Here is a 17,813-nt window from a genome sequence, read left to right on the forward strand (position 1 = left end):
TTGACTATTTCTGCATAACTTTAAGCACACATATTCATATATTAAAATAATAGCGATATCTGTATTCTTGAAGTACTCAAATGTGCCTGTCTCTTTAAGAAAGGAATCAGTGCCTGATTCTTGTAATCACTGTCAACATATTAGATAGAATATTGACTTAACTAATATAATCTTTTCCTGACAGCGGATTTTTTTCTTATAGATTTCATCCTGAAAATGCACAAGAATTTACTTCCATTAAGAAGACTAAGAGTGAAAGTTGGAAATGTGATGTAAGAGATTTTAATTTGTTGTAGAAAACCAAATTAAATGTATTGTGACCTTTTGGGAAAGTAATTAAATTTTAAAGTAATATAAACTTAGCTTATATCACTTTTAGAATCTCTCTTTTATACAGTGTTATCCTAATATTTTTGTAAATTAAACCTGGTATGAGTTAGTTTTTGAATGATGGACCTGAAAAATAGAAATCCTAGTTTTTATTTTTATTGTAATCACTATACCATGTTTTTACAGTTGTCTGAAACTGTGATGTTACTGTTGTACAGAATATAAAATGTTAGAATTTTCCTTCCATTTCTGGTTGTCTGTTGCTATATATCAAACCACCTCAAAACTTAGTGGCCTTGAATTACCATTTCATTGTATCTCATCATTTTGGGGGTCAGTAATGTAAATGGGGGCAGGATTTTGCTAGGCAATTCTTCTGTTCTACGTGGTGTCAGCTGAAGTCACTCAGTTGTTTTCAGCTGATGGATGGTCTGTATGATCTGGTCTGGTTTGGGGCTGCTTCCAAAGTGCCTCACTCACATGGCTGGAAACCTGGTGTTGGTCAACAGCTAGAAGCTCAGCAAGGACAGCTGGCTTTTCCTGAGGCTACTTGAACTGCCTTCTGGCATGGCAGCTGGGCTCCAGGAGTGAGTGTGTGTTTGTTCCAGGAAGCCGAGGTAAATGCTCTCAGGCTTCTTATGGCCTCACCTCGGAAGTCTCAGAGCACCACTTCTAACATGTTCTGTTGGTCACACAAGGCACTACAGCCTAGGAAGATATAAGGGGAGTGGAATTAATCTCCATTTTACAATGATAGGAGTAGCAAAGAATTTGTACGTATTTTTATTCTACCGCAACTCCTAAAGTACTTTTTCATTATTTAGGTAAATATTGTTTAAAGGAGTAATCAGGTATCATTTTGTTTACTCCTAGGCTTCAACTTATATATTGGGTTGGCCAAAAAGTTCCTTCAGTTTTTAAATAAAAATAAAAGACGCATTTTTCATTTTCACCAAGAACTTTATTGAACAATGTATCCATTGTTTTGTTCCACTACCTTCAGCCATTTTTCTGGCAACTTCATAATTCCATCTTCCCAAAACTTTTTATCTTTTTAAGCAAAGAACTGTACCAGGTGCCTTTTACAGTCTTCCAGGGAATTGAAATTTTTTCAATTAGAAGAGTTTTGTAAAGACCAAAATAAATGGAAATCCGAAGGTGCAATGTCTGGTGAATATGGCGGATGAATCAGAACTTCGCAGCCAAGCTCTAACAGTTTTTTGCCTGGTCACCAAAGAAACATGCGGTCTTGTGGTATCCTGATGGAAGATTATGTGTTTTCTGTTGACTAATTCTGGACACTTTTCATCAAGTGCTGCTTTTAGTTGGTCTAATTAGGAGCACTACTTGGAATTGTTTGGTTTTCCAGAAGGAGCTCATAATAGAGGACTCCCTTCTAAACCCACCATATACACAACATCACCTTCTTTGTATGAAGACTGGCCTTTGGTGTGGTTGGTGGTGGTTCATTTCACTTGCCCCATGATCTCTTCTGTTCCGCATTATTGTACAGTATCCACTATTCATCACCCACCACAACTTGTTTTAAAAACAGAACGTTTTTGTTATGTTTAAGTAGAGAATCGCATGCGGAAATAGGGTCGAAGGTTTTTTTTGCTTAACTTATGTGGAACCCAAACATCAAAGCAATTAGCGTAACCAAGCTGGTGCAAATGATTTTCAGCCTTTGATTTGGATATTTTGAGTATGTCGGCTATCTCCCATGTGGTATAACATTGATTGTTCTAGTGAATGTCTCGATTTGATCGCTATCAACTTCAACTGGTCTACCCCAACGTGCAGCATCGTCCAGCGAGAAATCTCCAGCACGAAACTTCACAAACTACTTTTGACACGTTTGATCAGTCACAACACCTTCTCCATACACTGCACAAATCTTTGCGTTTCAGCTGTGTTTTTACCTTTCTTGAAATAATAAAGCGTAATATGCCGAAAATGTTGCTTTTTTCTTCCATCTTCAATATTAAAATGGCCACACAAAAATTCACCAACTTTGATACTTTTTAAAAAAAAATGCACACTGATATGACAGCTGTCACAATACAATCTAACAAAATTTTTTGTTTTGTTTTGTTTTTTGCGGTTAACAAAATTATTTTGAATGAAGTTAAAGACAACTAAGTGCTACTAGAGCCATCTGACGCAAAAAACCAAACGAACCTTTTGGCCAACCCAATACATGACAAGATTCTCACCATTTCTCTGATTTCAGCTTCTAGGAATTGAAGTTAATTATTAATTATTTGGATCTTTATAAGATGGTTTCTTCTCCTTACTAAGTTTCATCATCCTCAGCTGCAAAATGATAACAATTATATCTACCTCTTAGGTTTATTGTGAGAATTAAGTAAAATAATCCATGAATTACTTAGCATTGTGCCTGTTATATAGTACATGCTGTGCTGTTGTTGTACCTGGAGTATAATACATGCTATGTTGTTATACCTGGTGTATAGTACACGCTGTGTTATACCTGGTTTATAGTACATGCTATGTTATACCTGGTGTATAGTACACGCTGTGTTATACATGGTGTATAGTACATGCTGTGTTGTTATACCTGGTGTATAGTACATGCTATGTTGTTACATACGTGGCGTACAGTAGATGCTGTGTTGTTATACCTGGTGTATAGTACATGCTGTATTGTGGTGGTTGTTATGCTTGGTGTTTAGGACATGCTATATTGGTACAGCAGTTCCTCTTCCCCTTTTCTAAATCTGATGTCTGCCAAATTTATTTAAAATGTTGTGTCTATTCTTTCTGACCACCTCAAGAGATAAACTTTTTAAAGTAATTTTTCTGAAGTTTCTTACTCCTATTCCTAATCAAATATATGGCAAGCATGATAAAACCTTTATTCATATCATTGATTTAAAATATAAATTTTTTTAACATCTTTATTGGAGTATAATTGCTTTACAATGGTGTGTTAGTTTCTGCTTTATAACAAAGTGAATCAGTTATACATATACATATGTTCCCATATCTCTTCCCTCTTGTGTCTCCCTCCCTCCCACCCCTCCAGGCGGCCACAAAGCACCGAGCTGATCTCCCTGTGCTATGCGGCTGCTTCCCACTAGCTATCTACCTTACGTTTGGTAGTGTATATATGTCCATGCCACTCTCTCACTTTGTCACACCTTACCCTTCCCCCTCCCCATATCCTGAAGTCCATTCTCTAGTAGGTCTAGTAGGACACAGTCTTTATTCCTGTCTTACCCCTAGGTTCTTCATGACAGTTTTTTTTTTCTTAAATTCCATATATATGTGTTAGCATACAGTATTTGTCTCTCTCCTTCTGACTTACTTCACTCTGTATGACAGACTCTAGGTCTATCCACCTCATTACAAATAGCTCAATTTCGTTTCTTTTTATGGCTGAGTAATAGTCCATTGTATATATGCGCCACATCTTCTTTATCCATTCATCCAATGATGGACACTTAGGTTGTTTCCATCTCCGGGCTGTTGTAAATAGAGCTGCAATGAACATTTTGGTACATGACACTTTTTGAATTATGGTTTTCTCAGTGTATATGCCCAGTAGTGGGATTGCTGGGTCATATAGTAGTTCTATTTGTAGTTTTTTAAGGAACCTCCATACTGTTCTCCACAGTGGCTGTATCAGTTTACATTCCCACCAACAGTGCAAGAGGGTTCCCTTTTTTCCACACCCTCTCCAGCATTTATTGTTTCTGGATTTCTTGATGATGGCCATTCTGACTGGTGTGAGATGATATCTCATTGTAGTTTTGATTGGCATTTCTCTAATTCTTAGTGATGTTGAGCATTCTTTCATGTGTTTGTTGGCAGTCTGTATATCTTCTTTGGAGAAATGTCTATTTAGGTCTTCTGCCCACTTCTGGATTGGGTTGTTTGTTTTTTTTTGTTATTAAGCTGCATGAGCTGCATGTAAATTTTGGAGATTAATCCTTTGTCAGTTGCTTCATTTGCAAATATTTTCTCCCATTCTGAGGGTTGTCTTTTTGTCTTCTTTATGGTCTCCTTTGCTGTGCAAAAGCTTTTAAGTTTCATTAGGTCCCATTTGTTTATTTTTGTTTTTATTTCCATTTCTCTAGGAGGTGGGTCAAAAAGGATCTTGCTGTGATTTATGTCATAGAGTGTCCTGCCTATGTTTTCCTCTAAGAGTTTGATAGTTTCTGGCCTTACATTTAGGTCTTTAATCCATTTTGAGTTTATTTTTGTGTATGGTGTTAGGGAGTGATCTAATCTCATATTTCTAAATGTACCTGCCCAGTTTTCCCAGCACCACTTATTGAAGAGGCTGTCCTTTCTCCACTGTACGTTCCTGCCTCCTTTATCAAAGATAAGGTGACCATATGTGCGTGAGTTTATCTCCGGGCTTTCTATCCTGTTCCATTGATCTATCTTTCTGTTTTTGTGCCAGTACCATACTGTCTTGATTATTGTAGCTTTGTAGTATAGTCTGAAGTCAGGAAGCCTGATTCCTCCAGCTCCGTTTTTCGTTCTCAAGATTGCTTTGGCTATTCAGGGTCTTTTGTGTTTCCATACAAATTGGGAAATTTTTTGTTCTAATTCTGTGAAAAATACCAGTGGTAGTTTGACAGGGATTGCATTGAATCTGTAGATTGCTTTGGGTAGTAGAGTCATTTTGACAATGTTGATTCTTTCAATCCAAGAACATGGTATGTCTCCCCATCTATTTTTATCATCTTTAATTTCTTTCATCAGTGTCTTATAATTTTCTGCATACAGGTCTTTTGTCTCCTTAGGTAGGTTTATTCCTAGATATTTTATTCTTTTTGTTGCAGTGGTAAACGGGAGTGTTTTCTTGATTTCACTTTCAGATTTTTTCATCATTAATGTATAGGAATGTCAGAGATTTCTGTGCATTAATTTTTTATCCTGCTACTTTACCAAATTCATTGATTAGCTCTAGTAGTTTTCTGTTGCATCTTTTTGATTCTCTATGTATACTATCATGTCATCTGCAAACAGTGACAGCTTTACTTCTTCTTTTCTGATTTGGATTCCTTTTATTTCCTTTTCTTCTCTGATTGCTGTGGCTAAAATTTCCAAAACTATGTTGAATAAGAGTGGTGAGAGGGCAACCTTGTCTTGTTCCTGATCTTAGTGGAAATGCTTTCAGTTTTTCACCATTGAGGACAATGTTGGCTGTGAGTTTGTCATATATGCCCTTTATTATGTTGAGGAAAGTTCCCTCTATGCCTACTTTCTGCAGGGTTTTTATCATAAATGGGTGTTGAATTTTGTCGAAAGCTTTCTCTGCATCTATTGAGATGACCATATGGTTTTTCTCCTTCAATTTGTTAATATGGTGTATCATGTTGATTGATTTGCATATATTGAAGGATCCTTGCATTCCTGGAATAAACCCCACTTGATCATGGTGTATGATCCTTTTAATGTGCTGTTGGATTCTGTTTGCTAGTATTTTGTTGAGGATTTTTGCATCTATGTTCATCAGTGATATTGGCCTGTAGTTTTCTTTCTTTGTGACATCCTTGTCTGGTTTTGGTATCAGGGTGATGGTGGCCTCGTAGAATGAGTTTTGGAGTGTTCCTCCCTCTACTATATTTTGGAAGAGTTTGAGAAGGATAGGTGTTAGCTCTTCTCTAAATGTTTGACAGAATTCGCCTGTGAAGCCATCTGGTCCTGGGCTTTTGTTTGTTGGAAGATTTTTAATCACAGTTTCAATTTCAGTGCTTGTGATTGATCTGTTCATATTTTCTATTTCTTCCTGATTCAGTCTTGGCAGGTTGTGCATTTCTAAGAATTTGTCCATTTCTTCCAGGTTGTCCATTTTATTCACATAGAGTTGCTTGTAGTAATCTCTCATGATCTCTTGCATTTCTGCAGTATCAGTTGTTACTTCTCCTTTTTCATTTAATTCTATTGATTTGACTCTTCTCCCTTTTTTTCTTGATGAGTCTGGCTAATGGTTTATCAATTTTGTTTATCTTCTCAAAGAACCAGCTTTTCGTTTTATTGATCTTTGCTATCGTTTCCTTCATTTCTTTTTCATTTATTTCTGATCTGATCTTTATGATTTCTTTCCTTCTGCTAACTTTGGGTTTTTTTTGTTCTTCTTTCTCTAATTGCTTTAGGTGCAAGGTTAGGTTGTTTATTCGAGATGTTTACTGTTTCTTAAGGTAGGATTGTATTGCTATAAACTTCCGTCATAGAACTGCTTTTGCTGCATCCCATAGATTTTGGGTCGTTGTGTCTCCATTGTCATCTGTTTCTAGGTATTTTTTTATTTCCTCTTTGATTTCTTCAGTGATCACTTCGTTATTAAGTAGTGTATTGTTTAGCCTCTGTGTGTTTGTATTTTTTACAGATCTTTTCCTGTAATTGATATCTAGTCCCATAGCGTTGTGGTCGGAAAAGATACTTGGTACAATTTCAATATTCTTAAATTTACCAAGGCTTGATTTGTGACCCAAGATGTGATCTATCCTGGAGAATGTTCCATGAGCACTTGATAAAAATGTGTATTCTGTTGTTTTTGGATGGAATGTCCTATAAATATCAATTAAGTCCATCTTGTTTAATGTATCATTTAAAGCTTGTGTTTCCTTATTTATTTTCATTTTGGATGATCTGTCCATTGGTGAAAGTGGGGTTTTAAAGTTCCCTACTATTAATGTGTTACTGTCGATTTCCCCTTTTATGGCTCTTAGTATTTGCCTTATGTATTGAGGTGCTTCTATGTTGGGTGCATAAATATTTACAATTGTTATATCTTCTTCTTGGATCAACCCCTTGGTCATTATGTAGTGTCCTTCTTTGTCTCTTCTAATAGTCTTTATTTTAAAGTCTATTTTGTCTGATATGAGAATTGCTACTTCAGCTTTCTTTTGGTTTCCATTTGCATGAAATATCTTTTTCTATCCCCTTACTTTCAGTCTGTATGTGTCTCTAGGTCTGAAGTGGGTCTCTTGTAGACAGCAAATACATGGGTCTTGTTTTTGTATCCATTCAGCCAATCTGTGTCTTTTGGTGGGAGCATTTAGTCCATTTACATTTAAGGTAATTATCGATATGTATGTTCCTATTCCCATTTTCTTAATTGTTTTGGTTCGTTATTGTAGGTCTTTTCCTTCTCTTGTCTTTCTTGCCTAGAGAAGTTCCTTTAGCAGTTGTTTTAGAGCTGGTTTGGTGGTGCTGAACTCTCTCAGCTTTTGCTTGTCTGTGAAGGTTTTAATTTCTCCGTCAAATCTGAATGAGATCCTTGCTGGGTAGAGTAATCTTGGTTGCAGGTTTTTCTCATTCATCACTTTAAATATGTCCTGCCAGTCCCTTCTGGCTTGCAGAGTTTCTGCTGAAAGATCAGCTGTTAACCTTATGGGGATTCCCTTCTGTGTTATTTGTTGTTTTTCCCTTGCTGCTTTTAATATGTTTTCTTGTATTTAATTTTTGACAGTTTGACTAATATGTGTCTTGGCGTATTTCTCCTTGGATTTATCCTGTATGGGACTCTCTGTGCTTCCTGAACTTGATTAACTATTTCCTTTCCCATATTAGGGAAGTTTTCAACTATAATCTCTTCAAATATTTTCTCAGTCCCTTTCTTTTTCTCTTCTTCTTCTGGAACCCCTATAATTTGAATGTTGGTGTGTTTAATGTTGTCCCAGAGGTCTCTGAGACTGTCCTCAGTTCTTTTGATTCTTTTTTCTTTATTCTGCTCTGCAGTAGTTATTTCCACTGTTTTATCTTCCAGGTCACTTATCCGTTCCTCTGCCTCAGTTATTCTGCTATTGAGCCCATCTAGAGTATTTTTCATTTTATTTATTGTGTTGATAATCATTGTTTCTTTCATCTTTAGTTCTTCTAGGTCTTTGTTAAATGTTTCTTGCATTTTGTCTATTCTATTTACAAGATTTTGGATCATCTTTACTATCATTATTCTGGATTCTATTTCAGGTAGACTGCCTATTTCCTCTTCATTCATTAGGTCTGGTGGGTTTTTATCTTGCTCCTTCATCTGCTGTGTTTCTATCTTCTCATTTTGCTTATCTTACTGTGTTTGGGGTCTCCTTTTTGCAGGCTGCAGGTTCGTAGTTCCCGTTGTTTTTGGTATCTGTCCCCAGTGGCTAAGATTGGTTCAGTGGGTTCTGTAGGCTTCCTGGTGCAGGGGACTAGTGCCTGTGTTCAGGTGGATGAGGCTGGATCTTGTCTTTCTGGTGGGCAGGTCCACATATGGTGGTGTGTTTTGGGGTGTCTGTGGACTTATTATGATTTTAGGCAGCCTCTCTGCTCCTGGGTGGGGTTGTGTTCCTGTCTTGCTAGTTGTTTGGCACAGGATGTCCAGCACTGTAGCTTTCTGGTCATTGAGTGAAGCTGGGTACTGGTGTTGAGATGGAGATCTCTGGGAGATTTTCGCCGTTTGATATCATGTGGAGCTGGGAGGTCTCTAGTGGACCAGTGTCCTGAAGTTGGCTCTCCCACCTCAGAGGCACAGCACTGACTCCTGGCTGCAGCACCAAGAGCCTTTCATCCACACGGCTCAGAATAAAAGGGAGAAAAAGTAGAAAGAAAGAATTAGTAGAAGTAGAAAGAAAGAAAGAAGGGATGGAGGGAGGGAGGGAGGGAGAGAGGAAGGAAGGAAGGAAAAAAGAAAGAAGATAAAGTAAAATAAAATAAGATAAAATATAATAAAGTTATTAAAATAAAAAAATAATTATTAAGAGAAACAAACGGATGGATAGAACCCTCAGACAAATGGTGGAAGCAAAGCAAAGAACGAAGATAAAGTAAAATAAAATAAAGTTATTAAAATGAAAAGTAATTATTAAGGAAAAAAAGAAAAAAAAATGGACAGATAGAACCCTCGGACAAATGGTGGAAGCAAAGCTACACAGACAAAATCTCACACAGAAGCATACACATACACACTCACAAAAAGAGGAAAAGTGGAAAAAATCATAAATCTTGCTCTCAAAGTCCACCTCCTCAATTTGGGATGATTCATTGTCTAAAGGAGGGAAGGAAGGAAGGAAAGAACGAAGATAAAGTAAAATTAAATAAAGTTATTAAAATGAAAAGTAATTATTAAGAAAAAAATTTTTTAAAAAAACGGACGGATAGAACCCTCGGACAAATGGTGGAAGCAAAGCTATACAGACAAAATCGCACACAGAAGCATATACATACACACAAAAAGAGGAAGAGGAGAAAAAACCATAAATCTTGCTCTCAAAGTCCATCTCCTCAATTTGGGATGATTTGCTGTCTATTCATGTATTCCACACATGCAGGGTACATCAAGTTGATTGTGGAGCTTTAATCCGCTGCTTCTGAGGCTGCTGGGAGAGATTTCCCTTTCTCTTCTTTGTTCACACAGCTCCCGGGGCTCAGCTTTGGATTTGGCCCCGCCTCTGCGTGTAGGTCGCTGGAGGGCGTCTGTTTTTCCGCTCAGACAGGACGGGCTTAAAGGAGCCGCTGATTCGGGGGCTTTGGCTCACTCAGGCGGGGGGGAGGGAGGGGTACGGCGTGCGGGGCGGGCCTGTGGCGGCAGAGGCCGGCATGACGATGCACCAGCCTGAGGCGCTCCGTGCGTTTTCCCGGGGAAGTTGTCCCTGGATCACGGGACCCTGGCAGTGGTGGGCTGCACAGACTCCCCGGAAGGGGGGTGTGGAGAGTGACCTGTGCTCGCACACAGGCTTCTTGGTGGCGGCAGCAGCAGCCTTAGCGTCTTATGCCCGTCTCTGGGGTCTGCGCTGTCAGCCGCGGCTCGCGCCCGTCTCTGGAGCTCATTTAATCAGCGTTCTTAATCCCCTCTCCTCGCACACCAGGAAACAAAGAGGCAAGAAGAAGTCTCTTGCCTCTTCGGCAGGTCCAGACTCTTCCCCGGACTCCCTCCCGGCCAGCCGTGGTGCACCAACCCCCTGCAGACTGTGCTCATACCGCCAACCCCAGTCCTCTCCCAGCGCTCCGACCAAAGCCCGAGCCTCAGCTTGCAGCCCCGCCCGCCCCAGCGGGCGAGCAGACAAGCCTCTAGGGCTGGTGAGTGCCAGTCGGCCCTGATCCACTGTGCGGGAATCTCCCCGCTTTGCCCCCCGCACCCCTGTTGCTGTGCTCTCCTCCGCGGCTTCGAAGCTGCACCCTCCGCCACCTGCAGTCTCCGCCCGCGATGGGGCTTCTAGTGTGTGGAAACCTTTCCTCCTTCACAGCTCCCTCCCACTGGTGCAGGTCCTGTCTCTATCCTTTTGTCTCTGTTTATTCTTTTTTCTTTTGCACTGCCCAGGTACGTGAGGGGTTTCTTGCCTTTAGAGAGGTCTGAGGTGTTCTGCCAGCGTTCAGTAGGTGCTCTGCCGGAGTTGCTCCACGTGTAGATGTATTTCTGGTGTATCTATGGGGAGGAAGGCAATCTCCGCATCGTACTCCTCCGCCATCTTCCCGGAAGCCCTCGATTTAAAATATAAATTTAATGGGTTTAGAAATGTTGACCAGGATTAAGATAGTGTGATTACTGTATGATCTTAGGAATTAGCCTATTAGAAATGTAAGGTGTTGAAATTTAGCTAACTTTAGTACTAATTTAAAATAAATTCTTACTGTAATTCCTCCAAGGTATTTTTTCTGCACAATAGTTGATTATACTTCTGGTAAGTTTTTTCTTTTAGGAGAAATTTCTCTTTAGCTACTTGAATATATGTGTTTATTTCTCATCATGAGCTTTGTATTTTTATTTTAAATTCAGATTCCCTTACATTTTATGTGCATTTTCTTTTAGATTTGTAAGAAATCTTTTACTCGAAGACCACACTTGGAGGAACATATGATTCTCCATTCTCAAGATAAACCTTTTAAGTGTACCTATTGTGAAGAACATTTTAAATCACGATTTGCACGGTTAAAGCATCAAGAGAAGTTCCATCTGGGTAAGTAGATTAATTTTCCTAGGAGCAGCATAGCAACTGTTGGTGGTCACGTCGTGCTGGAGGAGGCCGCTGCTGTTGAATCACTAGGAGAAGGAGGTCATGTATGTGGGGAGGGGTACTGGATTTGCTGCTGTTCTTGGAGATGAGTAAATATGGGGTTTGTTTTGTTTTGTTTTCTGGTGGCAGATGTGTTCATGGTCATAACTGCATTTATTTATTGTTGATTGTTGGATAGGTTTGTGAGTGCCTGGGGGTAGGCATTTTTGTCTTGGAAAAAACTCATTTTTCAGAGAGTGTAGTAAACTTAGTATATTTGAAATTCAATATTGTATTTGATGAATTCTCTCCCTCATGCTTATGGCCAAGGTGGAGACTTGTGTTCCAGATGGTAGTACAGTTAGGTACATTTATGACAGTTACTCCCAATAATGAATTATTATCTTTCAAGTAGCCTTTTCCCTATCCTATTCAATGTTTTTATTGACAACTTGGATAAAAATAATATATTTCATGCTTTATCAATATGCTACATGACATAAAGCTGGCAGGGGTAGTTGATACAGCAGAAAATAAAGAAGTAAAAAAAAAACTCTCTGCTTTAAAAAAAAAGTTAAAATTAATTAAGAATAAATACAAAGTTGTACACATGGGAATGATCTGACTTTTTTTAATCATTAGGAGTTGCAGAGCTTTAAAATAGTACAGAATCCAAATGCCTCACTTTTCAGATGGGCTTATTAATAGCAGAGGCACAGTCTGAACCAGTAACGTCATATGACTGACAAAAACAACTGTAGTTTTAAACTACATTAATAAAAATGTTCAGAATTAGGAAGGTAATCATCTGGCTGATTTTAAATTGATCTGGAATATTGCATTCATTTATGGATAACACATTCAAAATGGATACTGACATATATTCTAGAGGTGGGTAATTATGGCAACATAGGGCTTTAAAATCATGTCATCTGAAAAACTTTTGAAGGACCTTGAAATATTTTGTTTGGGAAAGGGAGACAGGACAGCCATCTTCAGATATTTTCAAGGCTGTATTGCACAATGAGGAATACAGTTGCCCCTCAGTATCCATGGAGGTTGCTTCCAGGACCTCTCCAGATACCCAAATCCAAGGATGCCCCAGTCCCTTGTATAAAATGGTGTAGCATTTGCATATGACCTGTGCACATCCTCCTGTATACTTTAAATCATCTTTAGATTACTTATAATACCTAATACAATGTAAATACTATTTCAATAGTTGTAAATACAATATAAATGCTATGTAAATGGTTGTCAGTGCCTGGCAAATTCAAGTTTTGCTTTTTGGAACTTTCTGGAATTTTTTTCAAATATTTTCTATCTGGAGTTGGTTGAATCCACAGATATCGGGGTGGGGGGGGTGAAGCAAGCTGAGTTATACTTCTTTTTCACACATCCTTTGTCATCTTTTCAGTTTGCCCTTCGGTAGAACTCTGTCTTCTCTCCAGTGATTTGGTAAAATCATGGTGAAATTTTGAATCCAGCTAAGGTCAATATTACTGTAAGAAATGTGTATTTAATTTTGTACGACTAAACAGAAATGTGCCACAGTCTTTTCGGTGGAGGCAGTGCCACTAAGATCTTTTGGCTCTAAGGAGCAGCAGTGCCTTTCCAAACCATGAGCTCTCTTAGTGTTCTGTGGGTTCTTTAAGGCTTCTCATTACCTCCTTTCCCCAGAAATTCGGTATGTAACATTTTTTAGTTTGACCCGGTCTGATTTCAAACTAGGAACTGGCTGTTTCAGTTTATAATAAACTCATTAGTTTATTCAGCTTTTGTTATATTAGATGCCTGGTGCCATACTCAGCTTTGGGAATATAGAGATGATTGTATCCTGTCTGCTGGGAATAAAATAAACACTCTAGAAGGGAAGAGAAAACTATAAATAAATAATTGATTGTGTAAAATAATAATAATTGTGTAAAAAATAATAATAGATTGTGTTATGATATATACGTTAGTAGTGGTAGGCATGAATTTATAACACACGTATTAAATTTAACATAGTATCTATTCTTAAAGTTTAGAAGCACACTATTTTTTCCTTTTTAGGTCCTTTTCCATGTGATATATGCGGTCGCCAGTTTAACGACACTGGAAATTTGAAACGCCATATAGAGTGTACCCATGGTGGAAAGAGAAAATGGACTTGCTTTATCTGTGGGAAATCAGTACGAGAAAGGTGAGGAATTATCTAAATACCCAGAAACATCCTGGTACTGTTATGTAGAAATAATTAATGAATGTATTTTATAAGGATTAGGGTAACACAAGACACAAGATACCTGAATTATGCTTTAATTTGAAATGTAAGGATAAAAGAAATTATGTAATATGTTGTAGAAGGTTGTTTATTCATTCATTTATTTATTTTAAAGACATAAGCTACAAAGACAGTGAGACAGAAAAATGACAAGAGCAACACAGGTTTGGAAGCTAGAAAGCAGATGTATCAGTGGTAACTGACTTAGCAGATCTGAGGAAGACAGATCCCAAAGTGGCAATGGAGAAATTGAGAACCTAGCTTACATCCCAGAAGCCACGAAAGGTATGGGAACTGGCAGTCTCAGATGCCTCTGGAACTAGGGTGAAGGACAGGCGGAGTAAGGAGCACTAGAGTCAGAACTGCTCTAGAAGTTAAGTTAGATCATTGGCTTCTCTTCCGTCACCCACACAGGCCGTTGCTGCTGGACATCTTGGCTTTTAGATTTTACCCTTCAGACAGTAGATTAGAAAACAATTCCCTGAAAACATGAGCAACCAAAGGACAAATATATTCCCTGGTAAATAATACACCCAGACCACCTACAGTGAAACACAGAGTCATCAAGGCCTACCCATGCTCCCTGATCCTCCCATCTGTGTTTAGCCTATCACACTTAATCATGAGCAAACTGAAGAATTACAAGACGCAGAAGGAGAACCTTTAACATGGGAGATTTATTCCAACAGAAAACGAAACAAAAACTTGAAGGAAACATTATGCAGGAAGAAGAAAACTTGCAAAAAAAGAAGTAAACAATTACTAATATCCTCAGTTGAAGATATAGAATCCATTAAACAAGAACAGGATGTTATACAAATGAGTCACTGACATGACAAATCAGAACTCCCAGAAATTCAAAGCATGATCCACAAAGTAAAGACCTTAACAGATGGATTGCAGGACAAAGTTAAGGGATCTCCAAAAAAGTAGAGCAAAAAAATACAGAACTGAAAAGTAAAGATTAGAACATTTGGAAACCAGGCAAGAGGTCCAGAAGGAAAGAACAGAGAAGATGGAAGGGAATAAAATCATCACTGAAATAGTTCAAGATGATTTCCCAGAACTGAAAGATATGAGTTGCCAGACAGAAATGACACATTAAATGCTTAGGACATTAGGTGAAAATAAACCTACTCCAAGGTGCAGCACTATGATGTTTCAGAACACTGGGGACAAGGAGAAGCCTGTCTGTGCTTCTGTTTTTTCTAGGGAGAAAGTCACACACATGGAATTAAGAATGAGAGTTACTCGGACTTCCCTCTGAGCAGCAGCCCTGGAAGTAAGGTGGTCCAGTTGTACCTTCAAAATTTGGAAAAAAAAGAAATTCCAACCTAGAATTCTGTTCTTAATCAAACTGTCAACAAGTCTGAGGATAATAAGGGTACTCTTCATGATGTCAAAAAATTAGCTTTCACTGTAATCTTTCTCATGAAGCCCCTAGAAGGTGTGCTTCACCAGAATGAGAAAGTAAACTGATGAAGAGGAAGACCAGGAAACCGGACTTTTAATACAGTAAAGAGGCAAAGGGAGTTCACGGGAGGATGGTGAATGAAGATCCCAGGGTGTCACATGTGCAGGATGGTGAATGAAGATCCCAGGATGTCCCATGTGCAGGATGGTGAATGAAGATCCCAGGGTGTCACATGTGCAGGATGGTGAATGAAGATCCCAGGGTGTCACATGTGATTATGTGATGGGTACTGAGTCCACACTCTTAGTGGCCGTGACCCATGACATGTTGAGGGTAGTCAGTGCTAAGATCCCTGCTGACATGTTTCCTCTGTTAACTAGTGGACAGAACGCTGGAGTAGGTCTGACCCCAAGGCTTTATTGTTTTACTGTGGTAAGAACATTTAACACGAGATCTACCCTCTTAGCACATGTTTAGGTGTACAATGTGGTGTTGATAACCACAGGCACAATGCTGTACACTGGGTCTCTAGAACTTACTCATCTTGTGTAACTGAAACCTCATACCCATGAACAGCAACTCCCCATGTCCCCCTCGCTGACCCAAATTTTCATCTGTATTCTGCTGGCTGTATAGTACCTGTATGCTTAAGAGGCTCCTGCTGTTGTCTGTATGCCTGGCTGCTTGATTTAACTGAGGATACTCATTTCATTTCACAGAAATGTTCTTTTGTGACCTGTCCATGAGAACTAGACGTAGGTCACGGTACACCTAGGAGCCAGATATACACAGCAGCCTACTCACTTTGACCGTGTCTCTGCCAGATTCCAGTACCAGGTCCCCTCCAGCCAGCCAGATGCTCTGTTTGGGATGAACCCTGTGCTTTGCAGTATTTGGTCGTGACTTTACTGCTGACAGGCTGGAAAGGGCTGGTGCCAACGCTCAGGGAAGCTGAGCAGCCAGGCCGACACGGAGACCCTGCTGCTATTACCTTGTGGGCCCTTTATCCAGTAGTGGCCATATTGTTAGGTTTGTGCTTGCTACTCAGTTTTTCAAAAACATACGATACATAGTTTAGTGATTTGTACTATATAGGTAGTAAAGCAAAGAAAGGGCATACTTACATAAATGGTTATTTCTGAGAGAGGGACGTGGTGGGGGATAGGACCAGGGAGGAGCATGTGGGGAGTTGTAAGGGATGGGAGTGTTCTCTGTCTTATCCTGCATATCAGCATTTGGTAGTGTTCTTTAAACAATATGTGTATATTTATATTCTTCAGTATATAGAAGTTCATTATTTTAAAAAGATTAGAAATGCCACTTTCCTAAAAAAAAAAACAAATGGGTATGATGGCAGGAAAATCAATGTGCTATATTTATATGAAAACTTGTATTTACAGATTGGTAAATTATAGTTTATCTTATGCATTATAAAATTTTTTCCCTTAAAGGTCTTCCTATAAAAACAAAAAGCAAACAAACCAAAAAAGAAAACAACCTTTCCATGTGTTTTCCTTTCTTCCCCCCCAGAATAACTTTGTCCATCCTTACTCAGCAGTGTATGTACGTGGGAAATCTCCGAATGTTAGAACTGTCGGAAATGCAGCAGTGGTTACACAGTGGTCCATCCAGGGTCGGTAGGGCTAGCAAGAGTTGTGTCCTTTATTTGGTTTCCCTTTATAACGTTGGCATCTGGAAATTACAAGTGCCTGTAAAGTTTTCTTTGCCTTAAAACATTCTTTTAACAAGTTTTGAGCACATATTGGAAAGGAATAGTACTGATAAACTGGATTTCTTATATATTATTAAACACTGTCCACTAAAATTAACATCAGTTTCACCTAATCAGTAGTGACAATTGAGCATTTTTCATTTGTATTTCTTGGAAGTTTACATAAGCTATATATTAAATCTTAGAGCAAACCAATGGCAAAGGAGGCCAAAGTTAAATTATTTGCTTTTTTTAAGGAGAGAGACATAATAAACACGTTTATTGTGCTGGTGCTACTAATCCAATAAAGAGCAAACATATTGTAGGAAAAAGGGAATAATTGACATCGTTATCTGTTAGCTTGAACACTGTTCTAGTAAGCTTTCTAGAAATCTGTGTTTAATACATACATTGGCATTAAAAAATCCATAGCTAAATATATATATATATTTTTTTTTAATGCAGAACTACTTTGAAAGAACATTTGAGAATCCATAGTGGAGAAAAGCCTCATCTTTGTAGTATTTGTGGGCAAAGTTTTCGTCATGGAAGCTCATACAGGTAGGTCAAGCCATTTTTTTCCCCAATATTAGGTACGATAAAATTATATCTCCACTTTAACTCTCTTTTCTTATCATTGCGTTAGTCGTTTGATGAATTAAAACATGTTTTAGAACTTGTGATAAGCAAAGTTGTGCAGAAAACTGTAGACTTTTGCCCCTACCTTTTAATATTCATTTTGTAGTATAAAATATTTTAAAATATTTCCTCATCACTAAGTTTGGTGAATGCTTTACTAAGTCATTGTCATTTAAATATTTCATTATTTTTCTTTGAATCAAAATTCATGAAAACTCTGGTGTTCTAAAGTTGGTGTGTTTTTTCAGTACTAATTATCAAAGAATATTTTGATGTGAAAATATGACAAAATTGAAAACTCCAGGATTCTCAGTTTTAGAATGTCTTCTGAGTAATAGTTGTAACTTACATAATATTTGTATAGCTGAGTGCTGACTACAGTTGCAATTTATGAAAAGTTTTTTAATGAATAAATAATAGATTACTTACTGTGAGATATGTATACAATTTCAAATTTTGTTAATATTCTTAAGAATCTAGTTTTTACACTATCATTTCTTACTT

General features: G+C 38.2%; 1 protein-coding gene across 1 annotated transcript in view; it reads left to right on the forward strand.

The window, feature by feature from the left end:
* Positions 1–17,813, forward strand: part of ZBTB41 (zinc finger and BTB domain containing 41) — a 45,870-nt gene that overhangs the window by 10,834 nt on the left and 17,223 nt on the right. The window contains exons 4-7 of the mRNA XM_082675827.1: positions 203–272; positions 11,096–11,243; positions 13,335–13,464; positions 17,136–17,231. Coding sequence (XP_082531953.1) covers positions 203–272; positions 11,096–11,243; positions 13,335–13,464; positions 17,136–17,231 — 444 coding nt within the window. The remainder of the gene's footprint in view (positions 1–202; positions 273–11,095; positions 11,244–13,334; positions 13,465–17,135; positions 17,232–17,813) is intronic.

Source organism: Grampus griseus, assembly GCF_964374135.1.
Source record: "Grampus griseus genome assembly, chromosome: 1".
Classification (NCBI taxonomy): Eukaryota; Metazoa; Chordata; class Mammalia; order Artiodactyla; family Delphinidae; genus Grampus; species Grampus griseus.